Raw genomic sequence first — 27,355 nt, forward strand, 5'->3', positions numbered from 1 at the left:
CTACTGAGTCAGACCTGTGGTCCAGCTCCTGCAGTATTGTCTCCTCTGACTGGCAGCGGCTCTCCAAGGTTGCAGGCAGGAGCCTTTCCCAGCCCTACTTGGAGATGCTGCCAGGGAGTGCAAGTGTACAGATGTTCTCCCACATGGAGCCATGGTGACATCCCCTGAAGGGGAAACGTCTTGCAGTGCTCACATGTAGTCTTCCATCCAAATGCATTTGTATGGTTTTAATCACTGTAAACTGCTTTGAGATCAAGTGTACCTTTTCCTGTATTTTAATTCTGCATTGTTTTAAAATAGTGCAAACTTCTTTGAGACTTTTTAAAAAAATGAAAAGCAGTGTATAAAATAACTGTGAACCAAGGTGCACCTTGCTTAGTGAAGGGGACAGATCATGCTTGCTCCAAAAGCATCTAACACCCCCGCCCCCGCTTTCAGGATTGTAAGCCTCTTAGGTCAGGGACCTATTTCTTGTAAAAAAAAAAGGGGGGGGGGAGACTGTAGACATAAAGAGTGGGGTATAAGAAGTAACCCAGGGTTTTTCTTGCCTGTTAATGGCATTGCGATAAGCAGGTGAGCTGGTGTGTTTCTGTCTTCAGCTACTCTAGGTGTTTGGGGAGTGGGAGAACTCTCACACAGTGTGATAATGAGACACTCCTCCCATGGATGCTGTGATTAGTATGCCTTAAAAGTTGTAAATAGTGTCACTGGTGCTGTTAAATAAACGCCAAGGAAACATTATGCAGTGCTAATAATATGTATATTTTCAGATGGAGAGCTTTCTTAGTTGTAGCAAAAGATAGTTTTGTGTCTTTATAGTCCTATTGTGGATGAAGTGTGCTCTGGTCAGTTTCTCACACCACCAGTCCCTTAGTCAGTTTCTCTAGTCAGTTTCTCTGGTCGGTTTCCAACATAAGCAGTCGGTTTGTCTTTAAAGGTGCCACAGGACTTTTGAGAACATAGTTCAGAGTTGCACATAGTAGAATTTTGTTTTGTTTCTTTTACTGTACAGCATAAGCAAAGAAGAAACAAGTCCCTGCCCCATGGAGCTCACAGTTTATTTTAACAGTGGAGAGGAGACATGAGGAGGGAGTGTCAGGGTTACAAAGACAAGAGCTGGGAGAGGAACGGAATGCGGGGTGAATAGGAGCAGATACAGCTACTGATTTCTCTGTACTTAAATTTCAGAGGAAATAGCTGTGTGCTTTTTGCCTTCTATTGCTTGATTAAGTGCTGTCAGGTCGGTGCTGACTCTTAGCGACCACATAGATAGATTCTCTCCAGGATGATCCATCTTCTATAGCATTAACTTTTGGTGGACAAGGGACAACTTCTAAGCGTGTGTGTGTACATGGAAAAACGGTTTGTTAAAACATGTAGAAAGGGCGATGATACGCAGTGTGTGTAGTGGTAGTTAACATAAGAACAGCCCTGCTGGATCAGGCCAAAGGCCCATCTAGTCCAGCATCCTGTTTCACCCAGTGGCCCACCAGATGCCTCTGGGAAGCCCACAGGCAAGAGGTATGTGCATGCCCTCTCTCTTAATGTTGCTCCCCTGCAACTGGGATTGAGAGGCATCATGCCTCAGAGGCATAGTTCTCCCATGCTTGCATGTGGAGCTCAGGAGTATACAGAATAAGAACGAAATGTGTTACTTGCAAGAGTGATAAGATACTTATGCCATCCTACTGATTAACCTAACGGAGGGCTGCTGCTTTCTGTAGTGGGGAAAGGACCCCAATCTTGATTGAATGCAGTCAAATCCAATTTGGTAATCCATTCTAGTTCCACTGTTGCGTGCTGCTGTCCATTTGTTCCAGATTGTAACCCCAAAGGTTTGGCTTAGCTACCACTAGAGTGAGTTCGAGTTGAGTGCTAGTCAGGCTTGCCAATCTTCTCCATAGCTCCTTGTGACCTGAGTGTACCCTGTTGCTCCCCTGCAGCTGTGCCATGTGTGGGAAGATTGATAATGGTGAGCGGCCTCTTTGGGGAAGCTGGTTGGCCGTTACTGATCTTCTAACCCAGGGAGGGGCAGGGCAACCTTGGCACTCCAGCTGTTGAATCACAACTCCCATCTTCCTTAGCCACAATTGTGGCTGGGGATAATGGGAGTTGTGGTTCAACCACAGCTGGAGAGCCAAGGTTGACTGTCCCTGTAGCTGGAGGATCTTTTAGAAGTCTCGGAAAAATCCCAGAGCTCCTGCAGGAGAAAGCTTAAAAAACCACTGCTCTAAAGACTTGCCAGACAACCAGTTGGGACATAGATTAGAAGCCATGCAGGAGTATCTGGAGACCTTTAGTGGCCATGATGAACAGGGAAGAGTATTTAACAACAACAAAAAATATTTACATACTGCATTTTAACAAAAGTTTCCAAATTGTTTTACACAGAGAAATGACAAATAAACAAACAGGATGGCTCCCTGTCCCTGAAGGGCTCACAATCTAAAAAGAAACATAAGATAGACACCAGCAACAGCCACTGGAGGCTCTGTGCTGGGGGTGGAGAGGGCCAGCTACTCTCCCCACTGTTAAATAAAGAGAATCACCACATTAAAAAGGTGCCTCTTTGCCCAGTTAGCAGGGGTTGTTAGATGGACCAATGGTCTGACTCAGTAGAAGGCAGCTTCCTATGTTCCTATAGTAATCCACAGCCAGGGTGTCACCACCAAAAAGGTCCTGCTCTTTGTGAATGTCAGCCTTCCCTCACCTGAAGCAGGGCCCGGTCAGAAGATCTTTGTCCCTTGTAGGAAGCCTGCAAGGAACAGGATGCTTTTGAAAGGCCAAGTTGTAAGCCATGTTTGGCTTTAAAGGACAGCATCAGCATCTTGAACTTAGTCTATAGTTAGTTGCTAGAACACGAGGGTGACCTAAATGTGTTTTCATCTGTGTGATGAGTAATGAGTCAATGGGTTAGCAATCTCAGAAGCTGCCTTCCACCTAGTCAGACCATTGGTCCTTCTAGCGCAGTATTGTCTCTCCAGACTGGCAGTGGCTTTCCAAGGTTTCAGACAGGGGTCTTTCCTAGCTCTTCCTAGGGTGCAAGGGGAAATTGGGACCTTTGGCATGCAAGCCTGCAGATGCTCCTCCAGTGAGCTATGGACCACCCCCTTAGGGGAATCGCTTACGGTGCTTACATGTACTCCCTCATCCAAAAGCAAACCTGGTTGCATTTGAATGGGAGACCACATGTGAGCACTGGAAGAGATTCCTCTAAGGCAGGCATCCCCAAATGTCCCCAGCCTCCAGATGTTGCTGAACTACAACTTCCAGCATCCCCAACCACAAAAAATTGTGTCTAGTGATGCTGGGAGTTGTAGTTCAGCAACGTCTGGAGGGCCGCAGTTTGGGGATGCCTGCTCTAAGCGGATGGAGACACTCTAGGAAGAGCAGAAGGTTCCAAGTTCCCTCCCTGGCAGCATCTTCAAGATATGGCTGAGGGAGATTCCTGCCTGCGACCTTGGAGAAGCCGCTGCCAGTCTGGGTAGACAATACTGAGCTTGATGGACCAAGGGTCTAACTCGTTATATGGCAGCTTCCTCTGTTCCTAGGCCCTGCCTAGCAAAGGGGGCCATCCATGGCAGGCCACCACAAGACCAGCTCTCCTCCCCTTCATGGGCAGGGTACTTGGCAGCCGCACCTGGATGGTAGTGGCTAGTTAGGACATTTGGCCGTGTTGTGTGGTGAAGCTGGGCTGCTGCATCATGGGTGGGCTTCTTGGTCAGTCTTGGTTGCAGCTGTTGCTTGTGCCATTATGATTCTCTCCTTCTCCCAGCTCACTGCCACACTGTGAGGACTGGCCTGAGCATGCCTACAGTTACCTGTCGTCTTATGGCCTCTGCTGGGCTTGCTCTCCGTCCTTTTCACCACCAACTTGGTCCAACTGGCCCTCATTAAGGACCCGTCCAGCTGCAGGCCAGGTCCCAGATGGACACCCAAACCGTACCATGGAAGAGGAAGAGACACCTTTTAAAAGTGGTGATTCTCTTATATTTAGCGAGGGGAGAGCAACAGGTCCTATGCAAGCCCAGCACAGCATTCTTCCAGTGACTGTTGCTGGTATCTGCCTTGTGTTTCTTTTTACAGTCTGAGCCCTTCTGGGACTGGGAGCCATCTGTTTGTTTTTCTATGTAAACTGCTTTGGAAACTTTGGCTGAAAAGTGGCACATTAATATTTGTACTAAAAGTAATAGTAATACAGCCCCCTTTTACGAGAAGCCTCTGTTCCTCAGTCATGCAGCACTGAATGGACATCGTATTTCCCCAGAAGCATTTGATTGCACAGTACAAGGCACTCTGTGTAGCTCATTAAACAGGACAAAAAACCAGAAGCCATTAAAATAATCCATTTGGTGATCTCTGGGTGTTCTCATTTCCATAAACCAGGGGCTTCTCAAACGAAGGCTGTTGTGGCTGCAGATAATTGGAATTGTAGTGCAGCAATATCTGAGGACCTAAGTTTGAGAAGTTTGTGTCAGATCCTGCCTTGAGCTTCCTATAACTGGGACAGAAAGGCAAGATACACTTTAAAAAAAAAAAAAAAAAGCTGCTGTACTAAGGACACTGAGAGACCTTAAAGGCCAAGTTGAAGACAGATAATTCTGGAGAGAATCTATGTGTGTTGTTGCTCAGAGTTGACACCGACTTGACAGCAATCAATCAATCAACCAATCAATCAATCAATCAGGGTGGAGCTGTGGCTTAGTGGTAGAACATCTGCTTTGCATTCCTGGGAGGGACTCCTTCCTGAATTCATGGAGAGCTGCTGCCAGCCAGTGTAGAGAATACTGCACTCCACGGACCAAGGGTCTGACTCGATATAAGGCAGCTTAATACATTCCTATGCAGGGAGACTGGGTTTGGGAAAACTCGCCAGGCAAAGCTCTAAATCAGTTTACCGGTTTGCTTTAAATGGCGTGATGAATTTTTACTCTTCTCTTGGAAGGGGAAGGCAGTTTTCAATTAAATGAGCACATGGAAAAGAGCAGCGTACACGTTTTTGTGACAGTCATGACCTAATGGGAAGGAAATGATAATTTGGTATACATATTGATTGATTAAGTGCCGTCAAGTCGGTATCGATTCTTAGCGACCACATAGATAGATTCTCTCCAGGATGATCTGTCTTCCACTTGGCCATGATAGTCTCCCAGTGGTGCATTCATTGCTGTCATAATCGAGACACTTTTCAGGTCTCTCAGTGGTGCATTCAGGGCTGTCGTAATTGAGTCCATCCACCTTGCTGCTGGTCGTCCTCTTCGTCTCTTTCCTTCCACTTTCCCCAGCATTATGGACTTCTCAAGGGAGCTGGGTCTTTGCATGTTGTGTCCAAAGTAGGATAGTTTGAGCCTGGTCATTTGTACCTCGAGTGGAAATTCTTCTTTGCTAATCTTGAGTAGATCATGGATGATGATTCCACTGGTAATGGGGAGCAGGGATCCCCTCCTGTTTCACTGCCAGCTTGAAGGGAGGGAGCTGTTGGAGAGCAGAGGAACATACAGCTTGGCAGCACCATGGCATTTGTGCTGTGGGGTAATGTGATACAGCAGTCAGTGGCTTGCAGGTTGAGGCAGGTGCAAAACGCTTGCCCTCTGACGCCACTGCCTATGCACACTTTCCAGACTTAATTACAGCTTAGATTGTAATTTACCGGACCATGGCTTTGTACGAGGGATGAAGTGTAGCATGCATAGACTAAGCCAATTTGGATTTTCTGATGCTCCTAAAGTTGACTAACCTTTTCCAGATAAATGTTTCGTTTCGTTTGGTTATTATTTAATTATTATTTGTTTATTTCATTTATATTCTGCTCTTTCCTCCGAGGAGCTCAGACCGGTGTACATGGTTACGTTTATCCTCACAACAACCCTGTGAGGTAGGTTAGGCTGAGAGATACATAACTGGCCCAGAGTCACCCAGAGAGTTGCATGGCTGAATGGGGATTACCTCTTTGTGGCTTCACTTGGAGTGGAGACCTGGTCTTGTGGTAGCAAGCATGACCTTGCTAACTTATTTTGCTAAGCAGGGTCTGACTTGGTTTGCATTTGGATGGGAGACTATATGTGAGCAATGTAAGACATTCCCCTTAGGGGTTGGGCCATAGCTCAGTGGAAGAGCATCCCCACGCACACCCCGGCAGCATCTCCAAGTAGGGCTGAGCTTCCTGCAACCTTGGAGAGCTGCTGCCAGTCAGTGTAGACAGTACTGAGCTAGATGGACCAAGGGTCTTACTCGGAATAAGGCGGCTGCTTGTGTTCCCATGACAGTTTTCTTGACATGAGATTTTATATAATTTGATACGGTGCCACTAAGTTATTGTTTTGATTTTGTTTTGTTATGTTGACTTGTGCTTTGTGTGTATTTTGACTGGTCATGGACCGTAATAAACTATTACTTACTTATTAGTTTTCTTGACAGCTCAGAGGTTATTTATTTTGCTTCATGATAGAAACTATTTCTGTACATCTGTGTAGTGTCAGTCAGCTTCTATTACACACCTTAATGAAAGATGCTGTTCCTGTTAATATCCCGTGAATCTCACTGACATTAAACTTTGCTATTTTTTGAGGGCATTTGATCTTGTCCAAGAGTTTAGCTTGGTTTAAAAAGTTTTCAGGCTTCTGAAAAAGCTGTGAACTTAATAGTAAGTGACAGACCCCTCTGACTCTTTACCTTCGTCTGTCAGTAATGGAGGCAAAATGCAAACACCTTTTGAAATCCTGCTTCAGTAAGCCTGAAACACAATTGGAAAGCATGGCGCTTGTTCTTCAAACTGGCATTTATTATATCCCCAAATTTCTGGATGGTGAACTCCCTGTCAATATTGTTTTCTTCATAATATCCTCTTGTTGACCATGTTTTGTATGAGCTGCAAGAGAACTTCATCTGCTGGAACTGCTGCAGTTTGTGAGTGCATCACGCTTTTGGGGATGTGGCCAGTCTAATATTCTAGCAAGAGGCATCCCTGAATTGTTAGGGGTAGGAAACTCCTGTCCAGTTCTCTAGCTGGTGCTGAACTCCAGCTCCCATCAAGATAGGTGCTGAACTCCAGCAACACTTAGAGGGCCAGGTTTGCCTGTCTCCTTAAAGTGAAAACTTTATCTAGATCATTTTGTTACACAATGTTCCAATTTACCCCTAGCTGTTGATCATCTCTATTGATCCTTCGTGTGAAAACGCCCAGTCTCCAAGCAGGATTCTCAAGGCATGGTGCCTAGTTCTCACGCTGTATCCTGCAGCGTTTCTAATATGTTCTTTACAAAAATTGTTCCTGGCCAACACTTCAAATGCATGGGGAATCAAAACTGTGTGTGCGAGAAAGCCTCAAGCTGTCTTCTTCTCACACGCACACTAGGTGGGAGAACCATACTTTGTCAGCAGTCAAATTGCCAACATAAATGTTGAGGCTGTGTAGTGGTTTGAGAATACATTTGCCCACTCGGTGTGTGTGTGTGTGTGTGTAATGGCTCCCCCCAACTCCTGCCCCAGAACTTGATTGTAATATTGCAGTAGCAAATAGCTGAGCAAGAGAAAGGCCTACAGCAGGGCTGAGCAGACTTCAGGCTTGCTGATCTACTTGGTTTACTAGAACCCATGGCTCTCCAGTAAAGGTGTTGTGTGTCCTGTGTTAGTGTGTTTTGCAACCAACATACTATAGGTGATGTTGCCTATCTTGTATGGGTCCATTGCTTTATCTTTCTATTTCCAAACAACTTCCCTGTGATTCCAGAAAATATGTCCTTGAGGGTTCTGTGACCCTCGGGGCCACATTTTTGGGAAGCACAGTGGGCTGGAGAGGAAGGGGAGATCGGCAAAAACCAGCCCTCCCTCTTATGTGTAGGTGCATGCATTCCTAATCTGGATGTCAGACACTGTTTCTTCTTTGGCCTTCATAAAATCTCAACAAACTGTTGCCTGTGTAAAACAAACCTTGGTGATAGCCACTGGTGGAGCTTCTATGCTTGACAGACTTCCAGCACCCTGTAAGACTTTCAGCAAGCAAGGCATATTAACTTACAGGTTCATGTCAGACAGAAGTCAAGAGGTTGTATAGGCCTTTAATATCAATTATTTTTGTAAAAATATGACAAAGGGATATAAATTTGACAGATGAATAAATAAATAAATAAATAAATAAATCCATCCAGACCTGTACTCTTGCAAGGCAGATTAGGTGATAAAACTGTTTCTGGGTGGTACCACTTCAGACTCTGGCAGTGGGGTAGCACAGATTGGTATAAAGGGCATCATAATACTTGCATTTTTATTTTCAGTCTCCTTCCTAATGATCCCTAGCATGGAATTTGCCTTTTTCACAGCTGCTGCACACTGAGCTCGCGTTTTCAATGAGCTATCCATCACGATCCCAAGATCTCTCTCCTAGTCAGTCACTGACAGTTCAGACCCCATCAGCGTATATGTGAAGTTGGGGGGATTTTTGCCCCAATATGCTTCACTTTACACTTGCTTACTTTGAATTATATTTGCCATTTTGTCGCCCACTCCCCCAGTTTAGATTCTTTTGGAGCATCTCACAATCTGCTTTGGATTTCACTAGTATCATCTAGATCAGGGTTTCTTAACCTTGGGCCCCCAGATGTTGTTGGACTACAACTCCCATCATCCCCAGACATGGCCTTTGTGGCTGAGGATGATGGGAGTTGTAGTCCAACAACCTCTGGGGGCCCAAGGTTAAGAAACCCTGATCTTGACGACACTTAGTTTAGTGTCACCTGCAAATTTGGCCACATCGCTGCTTACCCTGACTTCTAGGTCATTTATTATCTACTTAAAGAGCACTGGTCCCCATACAGATCTCTGCTGGACTCCACTTCTTCTTACCTCCCTCTATTGTGAAAACTGCCGGCATGTTCTGAGTGGAGAGGGAAGCAAAGGCTGGAGTTATTTCATAGCCAGTCCCTGATATGTCTGCCACTTGCTCTCAGTATGCGTAATTCTTTAGGGTATATGTGATTCTTTTACAGAATGGCTTTGCACACAAGCACCATGTCAGTGGAATTAGTAGCATGCCCTTGAGCTTTCTCGGCCCTCAGAAATAAGAAGCCAGAGAAACTCCGCAATAGCTTTGTGTGAAACCATTTCATATGACTTTGAGAAATGACCTTCATGCCAACTGCAGCCCTTGAAGGGAACCTCCGACTGTGTCTGTCTAGTCTACTTAGCCCATGTCTTCAAATGCTTCTGTATTTGCCCTTGCAAAAATTCTGGTATGTACAGTTGATAGACTTCAAGCCTTGGGTTCATATTCATGGTTTATTTTATGGCCACTGACTAGAAACAGCCAGGATTGGGCGTTCTGGACATCTCCACTGATCCTGGTTTATTTCTAACCCAGATGCGGAGCCAGCTGAGCAGTGGCTTGGGTCTGGCCCTGCCCGGTGGCCCCTCTGACGTGCACGTGACGTCATGCGCACGGGGCGTGCCTGAGCCCCGAGAGAAATCCCCTCCCTGCCCACGAGTGAACGTTTGCCCATCCTTTGAGCAGTGTTTTCTGCCTGAAAGTATAAATTCCGCTTTATCTTCCTCCAGAGAGGGAGAGAAAGGGAGAATAGATGCTTTCAGGCAGCAAGCGCTGCCTGAAATGACAAGGAAGGGCTCTCTCTGGTTCTTCAGAGCTCAAGGCCACGCCCCTTTGCATGTGATGTCACATGCAAAGGGGGCGTGGCTTCAAGCTCTGAAGAGCAAGTGCTTCCCTGTCATTTCAGGCAGCAAACACTGCCTGAAAAGGATGGGCAAGCGCTGGCTTGGGGCTCTTAGTAGCATGGGCATGGGCAGGGGGAGTTCGTTTGGGGCTCTTCTGGAGCCCGAGCCATTCCCCCCCGGGAGCTTCAGCGGCCCCTACTGTTGATGGCCCGGGTGCTTTGAACCTGTTCGCACAATGGTGGCTATGCCCCTGTTCTAACCACAGTTGGAATTAGACAGAGGCATGTGAAGGGGAGCAGGGAAGATGCACTCTTGAGACTCGGATATCACGTGACGCCAAGGTTTGACCTTGATTCTGCCTGGCTTCTGAACCAGCCCATGAACATACCCAACAGGATGGTTGTGATGAGAGAATGGAAAAACAGTGCGGGTGTGAGATCCGAATTGGGCCCAGATGCTAATGGACTACAGCTCCCATCATCCTTTGGCCATTATGGCTGGGGATGTTGGGAGTTATAGTCTACAACATCTGGGGCCCAAGTTTGAGAAACTCTTCTGGGGTATTTTACACACAATGTTTTACGGTTCTCTCATCACAATAATGAGATTGTGATCTCTCATCACAATTATATAGAACTAGTATGTGAGGCCCGTTGTTTGCTGGGCAAAGTCATTTTGTGTAGATCACACTGACAGGGAAGTTCAAGAAATTAAGTACATGTAATATCATTTTTCATTATTATCATTTATATTTTATATCCCGCTCTTCCTCCAAGGAGCCCAGAGCGGTGTACTACATACTTAAGTTTCTCCTCACAGCAACCCTGTGAAGTAGGCTAGGCTGAGAGAGAAGTGACTGGCCCCGAGCCACCCAGCAAGTCTCATGAGGCTGAATGGGGATTTGAACTCGGGTCTCCCCGGTCCTAGTCCAGCACTCTAACCACTTCACCACTCTGACTAAGGGAAGTCAAAGAACAGTTTGAAATTTGTAGGATTTTAAATTCAAACACGATTCATTTTATTGAATAATCAGCACATATGGTAAATCTGAATCATAGTAAATTTGAATCCGAAAAGATCTTCTGCTTCTCTTTGGCATGCCATTTTGGAATTACTGATGTGACTGAGTGTTAAACATCTGATCAATAACCGTTAAAATATGATGATTGTATTCAGAATGTCTCATTTTAAAACAACCACCACCTCAGTATATGTTGGTGTAAAAAGGAGTGGATTAGCTAATTTAATTGGTGGGATAGTTGATGCAAAACTTGGTATCTAGGTAATCGGGAAATATTTATTTTTCACCAGCCAACCAACCAGCTCTTCAAAATACGTAATAGATTGCGGTACATTTTGCTGGAATAATGTTGATGTGATCTCAGTGCTCAAAAAGAGGGAAGCAGGAACTGCTGCTGCTATCTGATAGCTGCCTGTGACATGTACTTAAAGGTGTCTGGATCCCGCACACATTTTTTGGCCTCTGCTCCCTTGCGTTGGGTGGTTCTTGCCTTTCCCTGGGGTAACCCGACATATGAGTTTTCTGGGGTTTAGAATGACTATTGACCCTACAGATGCAGTCATGACGGCGTATTCAGATTCCTTTGCTTATACTTGTGAAGGGAGCCGAGTCCCTTCACAATATTTAGGAGCGATCGGCTGCAGAGTTCAGCTGCTTTGCCTGCACTGGAGCTCTATGTGTGGTTTGTGGTTTGTTTGTTTTTTATGTTGTAGGCCCTTGTTTGTCAGCTGGACTGAGATACTACAAAGAGGCTTTGTCTCTCGACTGATGTTCACTGATATTTTTAACAGTTACGCATCTTGTGGCGAAACACTTAATGCTACACCGGTCTTCCTCAATCCTATGTGGTCCCCGCCCCTCACTTGCAACTGCCTGTCTAGCAAAACGAATGGGTTTCTCGGAGTCTCTTGTCATGGAGAATCGGACATTAAAGCACTCCAGAAATAAAACCAGAGTGGGGATTAAAAGCAGCCCTGGATTTGTGAAAGATTCCATGTATGTGTTTAGGTAAAGTGTGCCGTCAAGTCGATTCTGACTCCTGGTGACCACAGAGCCCTGTGGTTGTCTTTGGTAGAATACAGGAGGGGTTGACCATTGCCTCCTCCCGCACAGTAGGAGATGATAATGCCTTTCAGCATCTTCCTCTATCACTGCTGATTTTTTCATTTTAATATAATGTTTGGGTCCAGGGAAGACTCACGGGGCTTCTCTAGCATTCCTGTTCGTTCATCTTGGTGTATGCACCCCCCTAAAATACTGGGTCGGTGTTTTCCATAGGAAGTCACCTTAAGTGGTGCAGCGGGGAAATGCTTGACTAACAAGCATGAGGTTGCCAGTTCAAATCCCCACTGGTAAGTTTCCCAGACTATGGGAAAATACCAATATCAGGCAGCAGCGATGGTGGAAGATGCTGAAAGGCATCATCTCATACTTTGCGGAGAGAGGCTGTTTTTGTGGGATCGAGCATGAATTCTCCCATTTGCTAAGCAAGGTCCACCTTGGTTTGCATTTGGATGGGAGACTATATGTGAGCTCTGTAAGATATTCCCCTTAGGGGATGAGGCCGCTCTGGGAAGGGCATTTGCCTGCTTGCATGCAGAACAGTCTAAGTTCCCCCCCTGGCAGCATCTCCAAGACAGGGCCGAGAGAGACTCCTGCCTGCAACCTTGGAGAAGCTGCTGCCAGTCTGTGTGGACAATCCTGAGCTAGATGGATCAAGGGTCTGACTCTGTATAAGGCCGGTTCCTTTGTTCCTATGAATGGTGGGTTATGTTCACTGATACACTGAATATTGCATACCTTAATGCTTCTCTCTTAAAAGCAAGAAAATAGGTCTCTGGTTTTGGTTAATTTTGTACTCGATTTATCATTTTATCTTTTTTTAAAGTGGGTTGTCACAGCAACCATAATTATATGCTAGGGGACTTCCTTGCAAGGTTTCATGCCAGGTTATGCAACTTTCACGGGGATAAATAGAGATGGGTTTTAAAATATCACCCAGTAAGTAGAAGTTTCTAGGCACCTCTGTGCAGCACAACACATCCAGTGTGACAGAGGTTAAATATTTTTCCATACATTCTACAAATGTCAGCTAAGTCCTTGCTTTTAGGAACTTACTGAAAATAAGGCATGATTACTAGATAGAACTCTTGAATGGCATACATTCTAGGATTTTGTCCTGTTCATTGAAAGCATTTGTATGTGTGACCCTTTTCAAAATGTCATTGCCATATCTACAAGATGAACCATATAAACGGGCCCTCATTAAAGCAGATGTTGTATATTAATTAAATCAAGGGTTCTCAAACTTGGGTCCCTAGTGGTGGTGCACTACAACTCCCATCATCCCCATCCACAGTGGCTTTGGGGAGTTGTAGATGATGGGATTTGTAGTGCAGCACCACCTAGGAACCCAAGTTTGAGAACCTCTGAACTAAATAGTGAAGGGACAGAGATCTTGTGTAATGTGCACACTTTGAAAGAACGATCTGAAGCATTTTCCACTGGCTTATTTGAAGGTCAGAATGTGCTTGAAGGAAAGTTGAGGGTTACACTACATTTGTAACCTTTTCCCATATGTAGTGAATTTCAGTTGTCTTCAACCATGCTTCTTCTTCTTCCTTGTCTGATTTCAGCAACTCTAAATGGCACAGAGACAATATGTTCGCTATTGCTTTTTCAGAGACGTCACCTCTTCAACCGTTGCTGAACCGTTGCTTCAACCGTTGATTTAACTTTTGGCTGTGTCAGCTGAGGGCCATTGGAAACATAACCCTGGGGATCAGGTCTCAGATGTAGTTCTCAAATTCCTTTGGCTGCTCTTAAATTCCTTTGGCTTATTGCAAAAATTACTTGTCTCTCATTTTGCCTGTGTTTTCTTGGCATGGAGTGAGTCTTAAATTTCACCCTTAGCTGCCCTCTTTCTACATTTCGGCAATTATAACCCAAATAATTTATTTGTAAGGGTTAATCCCACAAATCTTAATCCGTACTGGCTAAACAATTTTTTTAAAAAAATTATTTAATGTATTTTTATACTGCCCCATACGCAAGTCCCTGGGTGGTTCACAATAGAAAAACACAAGATGAACATGATTAAAACTGTTTAGAATACAGATAAAAACTCTAAAACTTAAAACTATAAACTAAAAGTCTGACTGAACAGGCATGTTTTCAGGTCCTTCTTAAAAACATCCAGAGAAGGAGGCTCTAATGTTAGGAAGAACATTAGAAGTGCAATTAAATCTTCCAAAGACACAGTAGCTTGTGTAATTCTATATATTTTTTATTAAAGAGAAAGAGAAAAACTGGCCAACATCCAGACTGTTACCCATGACTATATTCCACTGAAATTTCTAAGTTAGCCGGTCGGCAAATTTGTCTCATTGATTTCAGTGGGGTGTTTATTAGTTTGTTTAGCCATAGTCATAACAAAAACATTTGACTCAAAAGTTGGGTAGCTAAAACAACCATTATAAAAACAAAACCACAGGATACTCAAATGCAAAGATTGTCACAGAATAATTCAGAACAATTCGACAGATTGTATAAGCTTGCCACGTACTTGGGTGGCAGGAACTAATACAAAATTTGTGTAGAACACCAAAGACCTCAAACCATAAGCAATGGCCAAAAAAATAGATTGCATAAACCACTGTTGAAGTTACAACAAGAAAATTTGCATGGATCAGGGTGTTAGTCATGACTGATTAACACAATATTCTGTGTTAAGATTTTGAGGGGTAAGCAGGGCTCAGAAAATCCACTTGTCTGTTATGAGTGAAAAATGATGCAGCTCGGGGAACCATCTTACAGGTAAAACTTCTGGCTGGTGAACTGAATCAACATTTCTTAATGCCATGGCATGTATAAAGGTAAAGTGTGCTGTCAAGTTGATTTCTACTCTTGGCACCCACAGAGCCCTGTGATTTTCTTTGGTATAATACAGGAAGGGTTTGACCATTGCCTCCTCCCATGCAGTATGAGATGATGCCTCTCAGCATCTTCCTGTATCGCTGCTGCCTGATATAGTACCAGTGGGGATTTGAACCGGCAACCTTCTGCTTGTTAGTCAAGCATTTCCCCACTGCTCCACTTAAGGTGACCTAGGGAATGTATACAAAGTGTATATCAAACCTATTCCTGTTAAACTACCTTGTTTACTTGGCATGTCTTCAGGATAAGGCCTTTGCCCAGTTGATTTCCTATTTTCTGCACTGCCAGAAAACTGGATCAATAATTCTGAATGTGTGTCCTCTCTCCTCTTTGGCAACAGGCCCTGTATTGTTTGAAGTCCCAGATTCTCATGCTGGAGATTGAATTCCAAAGTGGATAGAGATTGGTGTATAAACAGAAGTGCATCATTGAATTAAGTTCTCTGTCCCGTGAATAGAAATGGCTGCCCAAATATGTATATTGTGAACAATATAAGTGGGGTTTACCAGAGTACTTGCCTGTGGGTATTTGTTATTACATGTTTAATTTGGTCACTACCTGCGTTGTGCCTCTGTTATCATTGCCTTTGTCCTTGTTCATGGGTTTTGTTATATAGTTTTTGTCTCTATTGCCTGTGTTACCCCAGTTTTTTTCTTACTTACTGAAAGCCAGCATGATTACTGGGAAGAAGTCATGAGAAGTTCAAACGGTAGTCTCTCCCTCTCCCTTAAAAACAAGGCCTGAATTTTGTAGGACATACAAAGAGTTGCTCCAGTTGAATAACTTCAGTATTTGCAAATTATTTATGAGAGCAACTACACTCTTGAAAACGTTTTTCTCATTTGAAAATGCAGATCTTGCTTAAACCTTTTTGCTAATGCGTTTGATAGCCAAAAGTGAGAACTGACTGGAAAATACTTTTCTGGCCCCACCCTTACGGGGCTGCCTGATGCAGAATGTAACTTGCCTTGATGGGCTATCATATCCACCCCAATCTTGGAGGAGCTGCAGCAGTTTAATTCCTGCCATGGCAGCCACCGCTCTTCCAGCCACGTCCTAAGAGCAAGGCTACGTCTTTGCCACCTGTGTTTGTGTTCAGAGGTGCATGGTGAGAGAGAGCCCTCCCGCTAGCCCAGGGGTGGGGAACCTTGGCCCTCCAGCTGTTTTTGGACTACAACTCCCATAATCCCCAGCCACAGAGGCCAATAGCTAGGGATTATGGGAATTGTAAGCCAACATCTGCAGGAGGGCCAAGGTTCCCCACCCCTGGGCTAACACCTCGCCCTGGTTGATCTAACCTGGTAGTGATGGGTTGAGGTGGCAAAAGTATACCCATTGGGAGCAGTGTTCGCTCTGATTTTTTCCCCCTGTGCTGTGTTATGCTTTTGTGAGAATCCTGGCTGCAAGGCTGTGTTTACTGGCCACAACTCTCTCTGCATTCCTGTGATGACAGGGATTTCCTGTCCATTCAGAGAAGAGATCACGAGAACAAAGGCACTCAGAGCTTCATCATGCTTCGTCAACATATCCTGGGTGATGGGTGCCCGGCCACGGTTTGCAGCCAGCTGAACTCCAGTTGGGTTGTTGTAGTGAACTCTCTGCAGGTTTGTTCTTGGAGATACTTTGGAAACTTCAGCTAGGAACATAAGAAGCTGCCTTAGAGCGAGCAGACCCTTGGTCCATCTGGCTCAGTATTGTCTGCACTGCCGGGCAGTGGCTTCTCCAAGGTTGCAGGCAGGAGTCTCCATCCAAGTGCAAACCAAGACAGACCCTGCTGAGCAAAATGCATGGTCACTCCCTTGGTAGAAGCAAACTGCAGTGAGCAATAATAGTCTAAGCTTACGACTGCTTCATTGATACCATTGTCTGCAAAGTGGACGCTAGGTAGTCTGGTGAAAACGTGTACCACCTTGCTGTTGACCAAAGTTTTAGATTGCATGGCCGCCATTATGTTTCTAATCACTTGCCTGGTTGCCATTGGCCACTTAGAATTTAAGAACAGCCCTGCTGGATCAGGCCCAAGGAGGCCCATCTAGTCCAGCATCCTGTTTCGCACAGTGGCCCACCAGATGCAGCTGGAAGCCACAGGCAGGAGTTGAGGACAGGCCCTCTCTCCTGCTATTACTCCCCTGCAACTGGTACTCAAGAGGCATCCTGCCCCGGAGGCTGGAGGTGGTCTTCAGCCCTCCAACAATAACCTCCAATTTTTGAAGGTTATGTGGTATGGGGCAATCTTGAAGCCGGTCCCCTGGCAAACATTTTCGCTACGGCACAGGCCTCGATCATTACCTGGAAATGCCCAGGGGAGCAATCCTAACAGCTGAGGGCTGCTATTTGCTATTTTCTTTTTCTCTTCATCCTCCAGCTGTGTTTGGACTACAACTCCCATCATTCCCAGCACCTGGCCAGTGGTCAGCGATTGTGGGAGTTAGGATCTGCAGGAGGAACAAAGTTGTACAAGCCTGCTCTAAGATGAGGCAGGAAATGGCCCTGACTCACTGCGTATGCGTTAATAGATATTAGGCACCAAAGTACATCTTAAAATATGAGTCCCATCGGGCTCCTCAAGTACGGGCTGGCACGTGGGGAAATGATTACTCTGGAAGTAACTTGCCTAGGGTGCAAGACATTGCTGGTTCTTTGTTTGTTTTACCTGTCATATTTATATACTGCCCGATATCTCTCTCTTTAGGTGGTGAACATAAGCCATGTTACAAGTTTCTCTCCCCCTGTTAAAATAAAGAGAATCGCCACTTTAATCAGGTGCCTCTATGCTCAGTTAGCAGGGGAACATAGTTTGGGTAATTAGTTTAGCTCCGTTTCATGCAAAAGAGTGCCACTCTCTTGCTTTCAGTATAACCAGAAATTTGATATCAACTGGAATCATGAGAGATATTTTTGAAGACATTTATTTTAAAAATTGTGTGTCTTTTATATGTTTAAACAATACACATACCAGGTTGTGGAGGCAGTGCTGGTCTTGCAGCAAGCATGAATTGTCCTCTTTGCTAAGCAGGATCTGCCTTGGTTTGCATTTGGATGGGATACTAAAAATATTTCAGGTTTGGGTTTGGTTCTGGTGAGAAAAACCTATCTGAACCAGGCTTTGGGGTCTGGTTTGATTAGACTCCCTGCTTATATCACTCGCTTCAGGAGGCTGAGAAGGCATTACACAGCTTCTCTCCAGGCAGTTTTTGCAACACTGCAAAAGTACAAATATTTCATCAAAAAGTACAGAGTAGTGTTTAGCCAGCAGTTTTTGCATGAACTGAATGAAATCCTTAAAGAGCCCTTGCTCCAGATTTAGGAATGTGCAGTTATTTTGGCATCTGCTCCCAACTAGGCATGTACTTGCCACACTGAATCTTGACCTTCATCTCAAGGATTTTCCATGCAATGAGATTTCTTCAGAACAACACAGAGAAGACTCTGTCTTCTGCTCCAGTTTGACCCAAACGAGGGCTCCTGCTAAAGGTACAGCTCCCATAGCTGTTGCCGGCATTCTTGGTTGCTGTTCTGTGAATCCTTGGAGTGTAGCCGTGCCCTTTTTTTTAAAACTCTGGCAGGCAGCCTTCTCTGTCTATCTGAATACAAAGAGCTCTGAACAAAGTTAAGGCTTTTTCTTGGCATTTGTAGCAAAAGTGCCTGTGTGGAGCAGCTAGAACAATTCTGTGGTTGTGCTACTTATTAGGGCTGTGCACGATCCAGAACCACAGATGTTGGTTTGGGGTCCCTTCAGAAGGTTGGGATCGACTCCCCCCCCAGTGAAAATCCCCATAGAGTGTGTGTGTGTGTGGGGGGGGAATTGCCAAAAAGGGAGCTCTGAAAAGACAGAAGTAGGTAAGGGTGTTTGGACTCTGTGTATTTAATTGCAAATGAATCCAACTATCGGCTGTTCTTAATTTTTAAAAAGTAACCTGGAAATTGTACTCTCAGAGAATTGTGGAAGAAAAGTTATGACACACAGAATCTCAAGGGAAGTGGTGACCCAGGACCGGGCTTTCTCTGTGGTTGCCCCAGGGCTTTGGAATATGCTCCCTACTGAAATAAGAGCAATCTCCTTTGTTTGTTTTCAGGAAGAACCTCAAGACTCTCCTGTTCTCGCAGGCTTTTAATTGGAATTAATTTGGATAATTTTAAAACTTGTGTTCCTATCTATTTTATTCTATTGTCTTTTAATGTATTTTAATTTGTAACTTTAAAATCTTTTAAATTTTGTGCACTGCCTAGAGATGTACATATCAGGCGGTATAGAAATTTGTTAAATAAAATAGTGAGTGCTGTTTAGTGTCCCGTATTTAAACACTGCGTAGCCTCACAGGGCAACTTTAAAAATAAATCTCGTTTGCATTTTTCAGCGGAGAGGGGGAAAATAGGACAAACCCAGCGTGTTCCAGTGAGTGCCTTGGAACACACCTGGCTGTCTCTCCCAAGCCTGTTAATCATGATGCCACTCGATGGCTGTGGAGGCCAAACGAGGTCTGTGACGCAGCATCTCCCAAGCTCTTGAGGCATCGTCTGATGTTCCTTGCTCTGGAAACAAATAAAAGCACTCAAGCTAAAATGCGGGGGAGTCTTGTAGTGGCAGAGTCTGGGCTCAAGGCTGCTTCTGAGCCATTGTGAGTTGTGTGAGGAGCAGCACCCTTTCAGGATTGGGGGGTCGAGCCGTGTTTCCCGGGGCTGGCATTCAGGACAAATAATTAGATACGGGTCAAACACTCAAGTCGCAAAGCACTGGTTGGTTAGAATCATGCTGGTGGCAGAAGCGGGCTCTTTCTCGGAGACCCCGTCCAGTCCAGAAGAGTCTCAGAGCCGTGGGGCAGAGGACTCTTCTCTGCAAAGCAAATGTAGGCGATTCCATGCAGTCCTGGCTCCATGCTGCTTGTGACCGCTGGTGACGTGGTGTGCAGTATGCCACGCACTTCCGGCTGGGGCTCGCGGCCCCTCTCCAGTTCAGCCATGTTGACCTAGGGAGGGCGCAGAACAAAAGCACCCTTGGATATTGCGGGGCGTACACTGGTGTGTCGCCTCCAGACTGCTAAATTAGGAGCCGTTGCTCAGGATTGTGGAAATGGATAGATTGGGGGCCCCCAACAAGTCTGTCCCTTCTGTTGCAAACCTCAGCTCAGCTCCCCTGTGATTGGTTGTGTGCGCATGCGCTCTCGCATATATTATGAGATAGGATGCTCCAGTTGCTGGCTGACATCCAGACTAAATTACTTATGAGTAAAGTAAGTAAAGGTTGCAACTCCCGGGTTGCAGGCCAGAGACTCTCTCAGCCCTGTCTTGGAGATGCTGCCAGGAAGGGAACTTGGAACCTAGATGCTCTTCCCAGAGCGGCTCCATCCCCTAAAGGGAAGATCTTATAGTGCTGACACTTCTCGTCTCCCATTCATATGCAACCAGGGCAGACCCTGCTTAGCAAAGGAGACAAGTCATGCTTGCCACCACCGGACCACATCTAGAATTTGCAACTCCAGATTGTTTCACTCTTGGGCAGGAAGAGCTGCTGTTGTGGTCGTGTGCATGGATTGTCCCCTTTGCTAAGCAGGATCTGCCTTGATTTGTGTTCTCAGTCAGAGCAAGGTGAATATGGGAGGGCAGTCTCACCCCCACCCCAGAGCCCTGAACATGTGTGGATGCTAGGCAGAGGCAATCTGTGCATTGGCTCAGTTTCCTTGCTTCAGTTGTCCTATGAGCTCCTCTTGCCTTGGAGAGGCTGCTGCCAGTCTGGGTAGACAATACTGAGCTAGAAGGCCAATGGTCTGACTCAGTAGAAGGCAGCGTCCTGAGTTCCTATGCCTGCTTTGCAAACAAGAAAAGAATGTATGCCATCTTCAGCATCTTTCTATTCCAAAAGATCTAGAATTCAAGGTGTGTGAAAGCCTTCGAAGCCTGAGTTTCTTGCCTTTCAGCATCATCCTAGATCACTGCTGCCTGATATAGGTACCAGCGGGGGATTCAAACCAGCAACCTCTGGCTTGCTAATCAAGTCATTTCCCCGCTGCGCCATTAGGTGGACCACCAAATAAATCCTGTTCTAAAAATTAGGGGAAGTTTGTTTGGAGCCCATGTTGACCCACTGCGGGTTGGCGTGGGATGGGGGTTGCACGTGGAGGGTAAAGGACAGGTGGATACATGTGAAGGGTGGGGAAATGTGCATCTAGTTGTGTGTGTGTGTGTGTGTGTGTGTCCGTCCCACAACATGGGGGACTGGAGGATGGGTAAACGCTCTAGTGAACCTAGCCCTTAGGCAGCATACAGATCACCAGGCCATTGGCTTCTCCTCAGTGGTGAGCGGTCTCTATTCTCAAATAATCTTATTTTAGTAAAATATGCATATATTATACCAATTAACGTGTGCAAATATTTATGCAAAGTAGATACTTTGGGGATACTTTTTTTGGCCAAGAGTGTCCGCTGTTTCCTCTTTTCTGGCAATGGATTTTGACTATTTTCGCCATCTGGGTCCCCCGCTGCCCACTGCCAAAGCTGCAGGGTGGCGGGTGTAGGGCAGGGCTTCTCTGGCCACCGGCCCTTCCTGCTTCTGGCAAGGAAGGAAAGCAAGCGGGCAACCAGAAGAGAGGAGGGTGGCAGCATTCACAGCTTCCAGCCAGCTCAGCAGCTTCACTGCCTGCACTTCACAAGCAAAGCCTGGAGTGGCCGCCTAGCTGGCTTAGCGGGTGGACTGCCCCTGCCTGTGAAAATTCCTGTGCCCTCACCCCCCCCCCCGGTAACCCTGCAATTTCCTGCTGGATCCACCCCTGGTTCAGCCATATCTCAGGCTTACAGTGCAGGCCTTCCAGCTGGAGTTGGACTACAACTCCCATCATGCCTGACTTTTGGCCACCGTGTCTGGGGATGGCGGGAGTTGTAGTCCAGGAACAGTTGGAGGGCCACCGTTGGGCAACCCAGTGAGTGAGTGAGTGTGTTGGAATCCAACTTTCTCCCACTCACATTGCTATAGGAATTTCTCGGACTTGTGGCTGGAAACTTGCCTGCGTCTTGCTTTGACTCTCTTGAGCTGCTAGTGCTAAACAGAAAAATCTGCCCCAGTGCTGGGTGGCCTTGCTGCTGACAGGCACCTCTGTGGCTTTTGTGCGTAGAAATAAATGAGGTGGCCCGTGCGGTGGGAGTTTCTCTGCTGGGAGCGCCGGCTGCAGGGGATGCAGGCAAAAGGACTCTCTGCAGCCTTCGGAAAGGGCCCTCCTTTGAAATAAAATAAAAGCTGCATTTTCCAAAACTCCGACTTGTGTAGGAATGTCAAGGCTCTCTCAAACCTAGTTCAGCTGCTGGAATACTTCAGTCTGGTTGCAGACTAATCTGGGGTGGTGAAATGATCCTTCTGGAATGTGCATATGCTCGGCAGTAATCCCCAAATGATCGATGGACAAGGGAGGTCTTGGGACTTTGCTGAATACTGCTGACCTCTGTGTTGGCTGCACACAATCTACATATATTACCGGCATGCTTTGTTGGTAAACATCGTTTCCACACTGCGGAGCCTAAGCCAGGGCGCTGGGAATCTTGGCCCTCCAGCTGTTGCCAAACTAAAAATCCCATCACCCCCAGCCATCAGTGTCCCCTCTAGCAGGCAGGATTCCCAGATGTTGTGGACTACATCTCCCAGAATTCCCAAACAAAAGCCAGCACAGCTGGGGGTCCTGGGAATTGTAGTCAACAGCATCTGGGAATCCCTGTTAGAGGGGACACTGCCAGCCATTGTGGCCAGGCTACACTGAACCTGGTGAGCAGGTTGGAGTTGGTTTTTATGAGCTGGGCGGACATTATGGACGGCTCAGACTCCTCCTAATCTGCCTCTTTACAGCAGCCTGAGATGAATATGAGCAAAATTGTGACGTCTTCCTTTTTTTGGCTGCTGAAAGATTAGAATTCTCAAGCAGCTCTGTGAGCAATGACGTGTCCCCTATTTGGGTGCCGGAAGTCGGAGCCTTAGACTGCAGAAACAGTGGTCTGCGTCCTGGACCGTGTCCTTGAGGTGTAATCCAGATACCAGCAGGGTTTTTTTGTTTCTCTCCCCTCATAACTTGTGCAGGCCCTTCTTGTTCTCAGAGTGGCCGTTCTGTGGGTTTAAAAATAGAGCAGAGGGAAGTAAAACGGGGCTTGTAATGTTGAGCGGGGCCCTTGGGCATGTGTGGTGTGTGCAGGCTGAGCGTTCCGTAGCCCTACAGGTGTAAATCAACTTCCCTTTCTATAGTCTTAGTGGGAGAGCACCTGCTTGCATGCAGAAGGCCTCCGGATCAATCCCTGGCAGCATCTCCAGGAAGGGCTGGGAGAAACTCCTGCCTGAAGCCATGGAGAAGCCACTGCCAGTCTGTGAAGACAATATTGAGCTTGATGGACCAATGGTCTTACTCAGTATATGGCAGTTACCTATGTTCAGTGCTGCTGAGGCATGAGCATGGAGCAATCCATGGAGTCTTTTCATGGAATGAATGGCACATTCTACACTGCGTCCATCAGACTACACTTCCCTAGTTGTGCTGTGGATCAGTCAGAAACCCCGGCCATGAGAGTTAGTGGAGAGAAAACAGCCTCCTTTCCCACGACCTCCCTGGGTACACATGTTCAGGGATGTGTCTGTCTGTCTAGGATGTGCTTTGCAAGGATATGTGCCTGAGAGTTCATTTTCATAAGTAAATGAAATGCCACTGAGGGCAAAGGGCTGTCTTTGGAGGAGAGAGTTAAGGAACAGAAATGTCAGTTACCCTCCAAAGGTAAAATTGCAGTAGGGCTCTGCTCTGAGTACTTAAAACCTGCAAAAATCCTGGACCAAGATGCCAGGCTGGTGGCATTCTGCGCCAAGGAACCAGTTTCATTATGCCAGTTTAAGGTTATGCTGATTTTAGACTCAAGTTTCTTGTTGTGGCTCCGTTTGATAGAACTGAAAGTAATTGGCAGCTTGTGAGATATGAAATGTAAAGCGTTGCAGTTAACTGAAAGTCAGCTCTCTGGGCCTTTGTCTGTTTCCGCAGTCGGAGACCCAAGTGTTTGAAAAGGCACATGCAGAGGTCTACAGAAGGCTTCGAGGATGGTGATGCTTCAGTGTACGTCTTCTGATGCACCTTTTGTTGCTCTTACTTCTCCCCTTTCTGCCAGATCACATTCCAGATTCTTCAAATCAGCCCAGACTCTTGGGGTTGGGTCCAGAGGCAACCCCTTTCATGTGCAGAAGGTGACTTTGCTCGATGGAAGGGCTGTGTGGTCCCCAGAGCACTGTGCAATCACAGCAAAGCTAAATATAAAGATTGACCTGCTTACAGCAGTAGAAGTACGGTCTGAGAATTGCTATAGATTTGGCATGGTGTGAACTCACGGTCACATGTCTGCAGAGCACCACCAGCACATTTTCCGTCGCTAAACCAAAACTTTATGCAAAGCCAGGATACCCGTCATATGTTGGTGAGCATCCACTTAGTCTCAGAACATAGAATTTGAGTGGTCTTGTTCTGTGATGCGGCAGAGATGTAGAGCCACACTATGGTTTTCAATTGTGGACAAAGTGGAAGTTGCTCTTCTTAAAACTGCCCTCTGAAACCTTGAATATTATGTGAAACTGAGGTCTGTAGCAATGTGCAGCGTTCTGTGGCACAGCTGTGGCCATGTTTTCCATTGGTTAAAGAGTGTCTGTGGTCCCCCCCCCCCCGCCCTACGCAGAGGAGAGCTGTGGTAGCAAGCATGACTTGTCCCCTTAGCTAAGAAGGGTCTGCCCTGGTTTGCATTTGAATGGGAGACTTGATGTGTGAGCACTGTCAGGGGGATAGGGCCGCTCTGGGAAGAGCAGAAGGTTCCAAGTTCCCTCCCTGGCAGCATCTCCAAGACAGGGCTGAGAGAGACTCCTGCCTGCAACCTTGCAGAAGCCGCTGCCAGTCTGTGTAGACAATGCTGAGTGAGATGGACCAAGGGTCTGACTCAGTATATGGCAGCTTCCTATGTTCCAGTGTTGCCAAAAACCAATTTCCAGTGCTTAAAATTTCACTGTCAGGAGACATAGGAAGATAGGAAGCCGCCTTATACCAAGTCAGACCATTGGTCCATCTAGCTGAGTATTCTCAAAGTTGGGTCCCCAGAATCCAATGTTGGGATTCTTAACGTTGGGTCCCCAGATGTTATTGGACTTCAACTCCCATAATCCCCAGCCAAAGGCCACTGGGGCTACGGACTATGGGATTTGAAGTCCAATAACATCTGGGAACCCAAAGTTGAGAATCCCTGGTCTACACTGGCTGGCCGTGACTCCAAGGTTTCAGACAGGAATCTCCCCCAGCCCTACCTGGAGATGCTGCCAGAGATCTAACTCGGGATCTTCTCTATGCAAAGCAGACGCTCTACTCCTGAGTGACAGACCCATCCCCTAAAGGGACTATCTTACAGCAGACAGTGCTTGCAGGTCGTCGCCCATCCAAATGGAACGTTTCATGCTCTCCTCCCTGCTCGTTCTTCCATGGCATTGGCTGCTTCAAGATGTGAAATCCACAGCACTGATTCCTTCCTTGCTGCTTTTGCAGGACTCAAGCTGAAATGGCTCACACCTGCCGAGGAACCATCAACCTGTCAACGGCTCACATTGACACAGAGGACTCCTGTAACATTGTGCTTTCCAACGGGGGAAGGACATACCACCTAAAGGCTGCCTCAGAAGTGGAACGGCAGCGGTGGGTCACTGCTCTGGAGCTGGCTAAGGCCAAAGCCATCCGTATGAGGAACAACCAGTCAGGTAGAGTTGGTGCCACACCTGAAAAGTGTCTCCCCAGGCTCTCCTTTCTAGCTTATGTTCTCCTGCAAAAGCCCCCTCCCCAAAGTGGCGGAAAATTGTGCTGTGGAGGTGAGATTCGGGGACCAAATGCTTTTGTGCTGCGCTTTGAGGAGGGGCAGCATGAAAGTATTGGATTTATTTATGTATCAAATTTGTATACCGCCCCAAACGTTCCTATCTGGTTAACAATAACATAAAACAAGTTAAAACATACACAAAACTTAAAAAACAATTTAAACAATGTAAAAGTAAAAAACAGATTAAAACTTAAAAATTTAAAAAGCTGAAGAAGCTTGGGTGAAGAGGTGGGTTTTGCTTTTAAAAATGCTGAGATGGGGAGGATCATATTTCAGTGGGGAGCGCATTCCACAATCTTGGGGCAGCAACCGAGAAGGCCTGTCCCCATGTGGCCAGCAGCTGAGCAGGCAGCAACTGCAGACGGACCTCTCCAGATGACCTCAATGGGCAGTGGGGCTCATAATGAAGAATTTATGGGCCCGAGCCATTTAGGGCTTTATAGGTGATATCCATCACTGTGTCTTTCGCCCAGAAATCTGTTGGCAGCCAGTGTAACTCTATCAGCAAAGGAGTGATGTGGTCTCTCTGAGATGACACAGAGACCAACCTGGCCGCCACATTCTGTACCCACTGGAGTTTCCGGACTACGTACAAAGGCAGCCCCACATAGAGTGCATTGCAGAAGTCAAGTCTGGAAGTTACTAGCATATGTACCACTGTTTTGAGGTAGTTCATCTCAAGAAATGGATGCAGCTGGCTTATAGGCCGAAGTTGATAGAAAGTCCCTCTGGCCACCGCCTCAACCTGAGATACCTGGAGAGGTGTGGATCCAGGTACTCCCATACTGCGTACCTGTTCGTTTTGGGGAAGTGTGACCCCATCTAGAACAGGTAGATCAAAATCGTTTCTGATCCCGCACAATAAGTACCTCCGTTTAATAACATCTCTGCTCCTGGGGCATAGACTTAAAAACAAAAATCCTTGGAGAAAAATGGTAAACTTAAGTGCTGAACTTGCTTGGGCTGGTTATTCAAGGCAGTTTCAGATTCTCCAGCAGGAGGGAGAGGATTTGCATGCCTGCCTCTTCCCTAAGAATGTGGATAGGTCAGCATGAATCAGCAGAGCAAGTGGTTGAACCCGGAGGAGGCTAGAAGCTCTTTCTAGCATGTGGAAGCTAGAATACCTCTCTGCCCTTGCATTTTGATAAACCTATAATCTACAAGCTCTCACTGAATGAAATATTTTATTTCACTTCTGTTTCCTCTCTCTCTCTTGTGTGCACACACACACTCCCCATCTTAGAGCAGTCCTGCTGGCACAGAGGTCTTATCACTGTGGGAGTGGCAGAGATGCTAGTGTTACACTTGACCGAGATGGAATGAAGGAGGTTTTCCAGACCTCCAAGTGGCCTTGGAGTATTGGTTTTCTTTGACACAGGCTTCAGCATGCCTGCTGCATACCTTAACCCAAGGTGCATTGAATAAAGCAATTTCATGCATTAAACTTGCTTTTATGTGCTGCAAGTGATTAGCAAAGGCCTGCAGGTCTTGTGTCCAACCAAGAAAAACAGAAAAACAACCACCTCAGGAAGCATCCACTAAGTGTCAACAAGCAGAGACCACGTCTCAAGATACTTGTAAGCATGTATTGAGCCTAACACATTTCAGCCAAAGACCTTCCCCGGGGGCAATTGTTTGTGTCAACCTTACAAGAGATCTAAGTGACTTTAATCTACTGCTAACCAAGCCAGACAACTCACTAGCCTCGAATGCTAAATTTAAATGCTGCACGCTCTCCCAGATTTCAGACAGGAGCCTTCCTCAACTCCACCTGCTGATGCTGCTAGGAACTTAACCTTAAGACGTGGTGTGGAAAAACAGCATGGTGCAATATTCAAGGGAGTCTAGACTTTTCTCGTGGAGTTTTCTTTTTTTTTATTC

The 27,355-nt window shown here is 46.2% G+C and overlaps 1 protein-coding gene across 3 annotated transcripts in view; it reads left to right on the top strand.

Annotated features, from left to right (window-relative positions):
• Nucleotides 1-27,355, top strand: part of OSBP2 (oxysterol binding protein 2) — a 155,904-nt gene that overhangs the window by 9,801 nt on the left and 118,748 nt on the right. For all 3 annotated transcript variants that reach the window (XM_053279620.1, XM_053279615.1, XM_053279611.1), the window contains exon 2: nucleotides 25,150-25,358. In XM_053279620.1, coding sequence (XP_053135595.1) covers nucleotides 25,163-25,358 — 196 coding nt within the window. In that variant the 5' untranslated portion in view covers nucleotides 25,150-25,162. The remainder of the gene's footprint in view (nucleotides 1-25,149; nucleotides 25,359-27,355) is intronic.

This window comes from Hemicordylus capensis, chromosome 15 (genome assembly GCF_027244095.1).
Source record: "Hemicordylus capensis ecotype Gifberg chromosome 15, rHemCap1.1.pri, whole genome shotgun sequence".
In the NCBI taxonomy this organism is placed as follows: Eukaryota; Metazoa; Chordata; class Lepidosauria; order Squamata; family Cordylidae; genus Hemicordylus; species Hemicordylus capensis.